The 8,304-nt window shown below is 37.0% G+C and overlaps 1 protein-coding gene across 2 annotated transcripts in view; it reads right to left on the bottom strand.

Annotated features, from left to right (window-relative positions):
* Positions 1–841: 841 nt before the first annotated feature.
* The window catches only part of RBBP5 (RB binding protein 5, histone lysine methyltransferase complex subunit), a 22,759-nt gene continuing 15,296 nt past the window's right edge, over positions 842–8,304 (bottom strand). Inside the window, exons 13-14 of one of the 2 annotated variants that reach the window (XM_015817800.2) lie at positions 7,194–7,271; positions 842–2,257 (exon numbers count right to left, since the gene is read on the bottom strand). In XM_015817800.2, the coding sequence (XP_015673286.1) occupies positions 2,229–2,257; positions 7,194–7,271 (107 nt within the window). In that variant the 3' untranslated portion in view covers positions 842–2,228. Of the gene's footprint in view, positions 2,258–7,076; positions 7,272–8,304 lie in introns of both variants that reach the window. The other variant, XM_015817799.2, reaches the window with a different exon arrangement.

Raw genomic sequence — 8,304 nt, 5'->3', positions numbered from 1 at the left:
AATTTCTGTTGCTAAGACAGTTATTATGTAAATTTTGTTCCATTTTACAACTTTTATTGCCACAGTTATTAAGTGAATCAGTGCAGTTGATAAGTTAGTAACATGGTTAAGTGAATCTGGTTTCCCCATTGACTTTGCTTGTCAGAAGGTCGCAAAAGATGATCACATGACCCCGGGATGTTGCAATCGTCATAAATATGAGCATCTGAATTTTGATTATGTGACCATGGGAATGCTGCAACAGTCATGTGAAAACACATCATAAGTCACTTTTTTCAGTGCTGTTATAACTTGGAACGATCACTAAATTAATTGTAAGTTGAGGACTACCTGTAATTGTGGATTGGTAGTTATTCTTTTTTTATCCTTGGATGTTAAAATATTATTTTACTAATCACTGCATTATTCTGATGTGACATGAAGTGGCTGATCAATGCATGACAAACATCTTGCTCAAATTAAAGTTATAAAAGTACATGTATCACGGAAGCTATCCTTCATTACTCTTCCTCTTTGTTCTTATTATAATTTTATAGTGCATTCAATAGCATTATATAAGCTTCCTATAATTCCCACTATTTATTTTGCAATATTTTTTCATTTTCTCAGTTTTGAAGAGGCCAGTTACAAGCCATTGGTTTCTTCAGAATAATGTTTGCACTTCAATTAAAATGACCAGAGTACATCACAAATTACCATAATAGTGTTTACTTGTTAGGAGCCAAATGTAACTTGATGGCACATATTCAATCAATTTATCAATTAAGGGATTGATTGATTGAAGAAAATATTCTACAACTTGTTTGAATAAAGTAGTACCAAAAAAGAGCAGATTACAACATTTAAGAAATAAAACGTACCTCTTTATTTACAAATAGAGACGCTAACATCACAACAGTACTTTACAGTAGCTACAAAGCAATTATTTTTCAGGTTATGTACAAACTACAATAGTAACAAAAATAATAATAGAAAACTGAAAAATAAAACAAAGCACTCTAAACTGTAGAAAACTGCAGATCTGATTTGAATTCACAATACCACATAAACAATACAACAGTCATTATCCAACCAGCTTTTCTATTATTCTTATAAGCACTGGAAAGCTCTGTAGATGACCAGATTATATAAAGGAAAGTTGCATAAAATTGTAGAAGTGAGGATGGCATAAATAATAATATACAAAATGTGAGATTTCAACCCAGGTTATATTTAGAAGAAACATACCACAGGACATTATGCAGAAAACAAAACAATTAAACTAAAAGGCATTTTTAAAACACCTTTATCCATTCTACAGATAGATCTAAGTATGTAAATCACCTGTATATCCTTTAGTTATACTTTGAAGACATCACTGTCTTTAAATCTCTTGAATGAAAGGCCTGTTTTCTAAAATAGACCCAGGATCAACATTCACACCCTCAAATTGTTTTCAGAGAACATGAACAAAATGAATCCATTTAATGTAAGTCCAGGTTTTCCATTTTTATACACTTCCTCTACAGAGTCTAGGGAATTTTGTTCTCCCTAGAACCCTAAAGGGTTTGGGAAACAAGCATTTCTGGATGTGGTTAAAACATGCTGAGAAGAAACAAGAGTCCCTCGTGTTTTTGCTCTGTCTACATAACTATTTTATATGCTCCTTTTCTCCCTTGGAAAAATAGTTCTTGTTCTTATACATCATAGACATTTGGATTTCAGCAACCCATTTGACAACTAGATCAATTTACAATATATCATAGCTGTGGGATAGTAAGCTAAGCACTAACTGCATTTACAATTCAAGATGGTTGAGAAATAAACAACAAGGCTCAGAGTAATTTGCTTTAGCCAGTCACGATGCAATAGCCTGTTGCAGGAATTCAATGAGATTCCAGCATTAAGCCACATAACATAAAGTAACCCAGGATTCAATGCACATGCTTCTTATCTTGTTCCATACTTTGTCCTTTAAGGAACTCTAAGAAGATTATGGGCAAAAAACAGCTCTTTCCCATCAGATTTTATACAAATCTTTCCTTGTCCGTTTACTATTAATAAAAAGAAATGACTAGGGACAAAATGTTCCTCTTCCATAATTTGCATAAATTGTTCCCTGGAGATGCAGGCCGTTCAGTCATATTTTTTTCCCACATGAAGGCAGTCCATTATCTGACTTAACATTTGTCCTTATTCCACATAATGACGCCAAAGTAAGAAAAAAGACGGAGTGAGGAGGGAAGCTTTCATAACAACTCCGAAATTCCACCACCTGCTAAAAATCAAAACCAAAAGAAAAGAAAACTCAAGTATTACTGATATTCCCAACAGAATTCAGATAGTTTGCAGAAAATATAAACACTACAAAAATCATCCACACCTGGTGTAGAAGTAAAGGGAGGTTCTTCCTCAACATTTAACACGCTTCCTGTTTTTAGCTTTTTCAAACTGTTGCAAAAAGTAAATAAATTTCAGAAAAACTCAGGACTTCCTCTCACTATTACCCTGTCAGAGTACTCTCTGTAGTAAGGAAAGTGAGGATCAGAACCTCAGATGACAGAGGCAGGAGCAATATGGCAATCTTATCTCAAGATCAGTTTATTAATTAAGCTCTACACAGGGAAGGCAGTTCTTGTTTGTATGACAAGGAAGCATTATTCTTTCCCATGAGATTCAATTTGCCAGGACGTGTTCACAATTTCAAAAATAGTTCACACAATTATGGCCTCATAAACTAATTTATAATTGTACAGAGCAGGCTTGCATAACATATGGCATGCAGGTCACATGTGGCACAGCAAAAAGTCTATGTGGACCACTGGTATTTTTTAAAGTTAACTCTGCCAACCACTAAACAGTTGAAAAGTACACCAGATATTCTTTTGCAATTATTTCTAATTTATGAATGTGGCTCTTTTTCCTCTACATTTAATATGGGTCTGGCAGAGAGCCAACCCATTTCTACTGTATTTTCCTAAATCATGACCGCTGTATCTTAAAATCAGGTTGTGGAGGTTGGAATGAACTATAGCTAGAGTATTGAGGAGCCAGCCATTAATTTAGCCTCCCCAACCAGGCATTAATTTGGCCTCCCCAACCTGGTTATTATAAAATAGTGGATCTCCCATGATCCACAGCCAATTTTGGACAAGCTGATAAAAAAAAGTGGAAAGTACCAAGTACTAGATAATGAAGCATGAACCTAGCGGAACTGGCACATTACTAAGACATTGCTGGGCAAGGGCAACGATGTAGTCTTTTTGGAGATCTGCCTGGCCACTTATCAGGTCCCTAAATATCCTCCCAGGATGACTTTGATGATGAGAAATACTTTATCTAAAACCAGGAAACGCACCCTGAAGACACTGGGATGAAGGTCCTGCTGATTTATTGACTATCCTGCTGCTTCACCAGATCTTTCTCCAACCTTCTGGAGCTGATCTCTGAGCTGGTGGTGGAAAAACCCTGCCTGCTCATTGGGGCTGGCTTCAATGAAACTCAGGGATTAATAGGTCCCGCAGAAACCATTAGAAAAGTGCCCTTTAATGTCATTTAATTGCACTTTTATTTCTACATAGGAACAGGATAGCTTTTATACAGACACCCACATATATACACACACACACAAATAAAAAGCTTCTGATTATTTCTGAACAAGTGTTGAACAGTTAAAAAACTAAAATTAGCTCTCAGGAAAAAAAATATGGAAACAAGTTTATGACTTGGAAAGCTGCCAAGCTTCCAAATCCTCTTTTGTAAGCAACAATTCAGGGGATAATATCATCATAAAAGCAACAAAACAGGAGCAGAGCAGGAAGGACAATGAGCAAGCTGGGTAACAATGGGCCAGCAATGAGGAAAAGAAGGTTCTAGAAATTATAAAATTCGCAGCAAGAGCTACTGAGCTTCAAGGACATACAAAATATTTTAGGCTGAGTTACCTTTGAATATCAACTTAACAGCTATTACAAAAAAAATGTCAAAATCACTTAATGTTTCACCTATACCCATTTCTTTTAGCACTGAGCCTTATCGAGCAATGGAGCAGAAAATAGTCTTGTCATCTGTATATAGATTGGAAGGATGAAAATGGTTTTACTCAGTCTGAAAGGCAAAGCAAGTGAGTACAGGTAGCCCTCGACTTACAGCAGTTCATTTAGTGACCATGCAAAATTACAACGGCACTGAAAAAAGTGATTTGTGACCATTTTTCACACTTACAACCATTGCAGCATCTCCATGGTTGTGTGATCAAAATTCAGACGCTTGGCAACTGACGCGCATTTATGGCGGCTGCAGCGTCCCGGGGTCATGTGATCATTTTTTGTGATCTTCCGACAAGCCAAGTCAATGGGGAAGCCAGACTTGTTTAACAACCGTGTTACTAACTTAACAACTGCATTGATTCACTGTGGCAAGAAAGGTCGTAAAATGGGGCAAAAGTCGCTTAACAAATGTTTTGCTTAGCAACGGAAATTTTGGGCTCAACTGTGGACGTAGATCGAGGACAACCTGTACAGAATTCTAAAAAATTCAATGTAATAGAATCAATTTGCAACCCTGCCCCTTTGTCAATTAATATCACTGAACTTGAGGAAAGCAAACATCTTAGCACTGAGATTCTCTGCTAGTAGCACAGTAGCAGAAAGATGATTTTTCTCCCTAAGAGTTTAGAGTGGAACATTAAGGTTTTCCACAGGGATAATGGGTTGCTCCTCCCAATTGCTCCAGGATTTCTAGGAGTATTTCGAGCAATCCCCAGCACAAGGAAAAGTATTTCCTCCCTCCCAGTAATAACACTGAAAAGCGACAGGAACTTCAAAGCAAATTTTAGGGGGAAAAGTCAGACAGAATTCATTGTCTCATCAAGGAAGGATAGGTGTCTTCTACCCATAAAAAAGATCCTTCATGGCAAATCCAATGCTCTACTTTTCAACACTGAGAAGAAAACCTTCAAAATTGGGACATACAAAAATAATTGCTAAGAGGATGTGATATATTGTTCTATGAGAACAAAGGAAATAATAAAAGCCCATGTAGTAACTTTATATAGAGAGAGTCACGGGGGGGGGGGGAAGCAAACTGGCTACATTTGTCACAAAAATGAGCTAGGTATGGAAAACCTATCAGATGATCTGCTAAAGGCAGATTAAATAATTGAAAACAAAAATAAACAAACAAAAATACTGTTTCTCTGGTGAGCAGAGGCTGGGCAGAGACACGCACTGGAAAAAGATATAGATTCATTCAAATTTTAAGTCTTTCACTTTAAATACATTAGAAAAACAATAATATTCAAGGATTTATTTTTAGAAACTCCCTATAATATATTTCCAAAAGTCCAGCACACAAGAAATATACATACTGATTCTTCTTTTGCAGGGCTTGAATACAAGCCAGGGCATTATGGCTACCCCAAAACAATTTTCAAATATAAACCCTAAGAAATAGTAATCTCAATGTTCACTTAAAAAAATTAACACAATCTGTTCATATCACTTAAATATATCCTTTCAAGGGGACTTGGTAGTGCTAAATGATTTCTTTGTAGGAAACACATCTGTTTTCAGTTTCAAAAGAACTCATGCCTTCAATCGGGTCCTTAAATCTGCAACATGAACGAGGTCCAGATATTAATCTCCCTGAACACAAAATGTATCCATTTGGGACAATAAAGTCTTTCTTCTATCCTTGCACACAGCTCTACCAACGAATGAAAACATTATAAACGGGAGAGATTGTGAGTCAGTCTAGGATTTACAAAGCTAGAGCTACTGTTTCCCAATTCATATGTAAATTTGCAGAATCTGCCAAGTTATACCATAGCAGAACACAAAACTGCTGACATAAGGTCAACCTACGGCTATGAAAAAAGCATGCTTAGACCACTCCTTGTAACTGTGAAGGATTCACATTTTTTCAACCGAGAAAAATCAGCCTGCGAAACAGCCTAGCCGCAATAAATATGGAATATCATGGAATCTCCTAATTCCCTTTCTTCCTACCAAAGTACAAAGAATTTGGGGCATTTGCATCCATAAGCAAAAGGCTGGTGCCACTAAAAGCAATGGCAGTATGTTGCTTCTAGCAAGGCCAGAGCAACAATAATTAAAACGGTGAGAAAGGAGAAGTAGAAAAAAAAGTGTTATCTACATTATACTCGTTTATGCAACCATCTTTTCTGGTTTGAACTAGTAAAACATCCTCGTTAAAGACTAAATGGTGAACCCTCCATGTTTTGGCTCATATAATAGCAGTACTTGATGGCATGCAGTTTGCAATCAAAGCCTCTACTGCCATTGCTGGAGCTCACAGCTGGAGGCCGAGTTCAAGAAATGTTAGAAAGATGCTTCAAAGTGTCTAATAAACAATACTGAACTGCCTATAAACTCCACAGCTTAGAAATAAAACAAGATAAATGCTCAACAAAATTCTTAGCAACCTGCTGAAAATAGAGTTAGCAGGAACATAAGTAAGGTGGAAGGGATGCTCTTCCCTACTCTAGCAGCTGTTGCAATTTTTTTTTATTCCTGCCTAGTGGAGCAAAGGGAGGAGCAAACAGGTTTTTCAGAATGCCCTCCTCAACTATAGGCAAAGTTGACACATAAAGAAAGGGTATATATTACTCTGAGCCTTTCAAAAGCCTTTTAAAATACTCTTAATTCCTAGCATCTGCAAAGAGTATGACATTTAAAAAAATGTTAGCAGTTGCATTCTGAAAAGAATTTGTCTCCACTATTTCTATCACTTTATTTTCGGCTTCTGGGACTTCCCTTAACAGCAAATTTGGAAATTGTGAAATAATAATGAACTAAAGAGAATCAACATCAACAGCTTGCTTCTCCCTATGGTAAAACTGCATTCTTTTTTAGGGTTCACATTCTTGAAGAATGCAGTGTTATAGAACCTACCAATATTTGTGATGAAGTGTAAATGTTATAATTGAAAAAGTACAATTCTGTCTATCCTTGAGAGTGCAGAAACTAAACATTTAGCAAGCAGGTAAGTGTTTGAGAAGTTCAAATGCTCAGAATAGGCCATTTCTGTACAAAGCAAGGTCACCAAGCAAGCAGATGCTCATGGTGGGTCCTTACCTGGCAAAGGCTGTCCCAGCTCCGCCTGCACTTTACCCTTCGCTGCTCCTTCCAGAGGTAAAGAACCTCTGTCCCCTTTGTAGAGTTTCGGTTTAAATGGAGAATCTTTCTCTTTACCTTTTGATCCTTTAGGTCTCCCTGCTTGCTTCTTCTTGGATTTACCATCTCCTTTTACACCCAGCAGTGGATGGACTTCTGTAAAAGTTTAGAACAGAAGTGTATTTTCATTAAAAAAATAAGAGGAAACTATTCTCCAGCATGATGAGTGGAGAATCCACTGGTGGGTTATCTCAGCCTTCTTGCTCAGTTGAGACTGTCAGAAAATTGCCACGCCTCCCGCTGGGCTGGACTGTACCCAGTTTTCGACTTAGTCTTCGCTCAGCAGGACGCATTAATTTAAGGCTCCTCTGACTTAGCTATTAGGTTGAGAACCCTGTGAAATCTCCACTCATCACTCTGAATTGGCTTTCCAAATTTAAACTTAATTTTGTTTACCTTAGTCAATTGGCATCTCCCAAATTTAATTAAAGCTGCTGCTCTATTCATTCTCTTGTTTATTTTCCAAATCTGTGTAGATCAAGGCACACAGTTGTATATAAACATTTAGGCACCTATGGTCAAATGTCAATGAACGGAACTATAGGAACAAAAACTGACACCATGGTACAAAGTCAAGTATATGTTTCTGCAAACATACCTACTTATAATTTATGTATGGGTCTTTACAGATTCAAAGTAAGTAAACAGTGAATGTGTTAGTGGCAAAACTTTGAACAGCGTCTGTAACACTTTCATTGGCTGAATTAATAGCCTCCAAACGTTTCTTGTAGTCGGCTAAGAGCTTTTTCCTTCTTGCTTTTGAATTTTTTTCAGTCAATTATCCTTGCAGGAACATTCACAAGTCTCCTTGTATGCATCGCATGTTTAAATTCTCCCCAGAGAATGTATTTATTTATTTATTTATTCAGTCTGGGGGCTTTGAAGACAACTCCAAAGCCTTTAGCTTTCTTTTCTATAAGAATTTCCCAGATGCATTAGAACTATATTTGAGATCACTGTCTTGTTGAAACATTTCACCTTCATTTTTTTACCTGATTATGAGACATTAGCTTTCAGGATATACCGTATATACTCGAGTATAAGCCGAGTTTTTCAGCCCATTTTTGGGGCTGAAAAATGCCCCCCTCGGCTTATACTCGAGTCAGCGTCTTGAAGCAGCTGCTGCTGC

Source organism: Protobothrops mucrosquamatus, unplaced genomic scaffold (assembly GCF_001527695.2).
Source record: "Protobothrops mucrosquamatus isolate PMUCROS unplaced genomic scaffold, P.Mucros_1.0 scaffold638, whole genome shotgun sequence".
Classification (NCBI taxonomy): Eukaryota; Metazoa; Chordata; class Lepidosauria; order Squamata; family Viperidae; genus Protobothrops; species Protobothrops mucrosquamatus.
The sequence above is the reverse complement of the archived record's forward strand: the minus strand, read 5'-3'. Positions and strand labels throughout refer to the sequence as shown.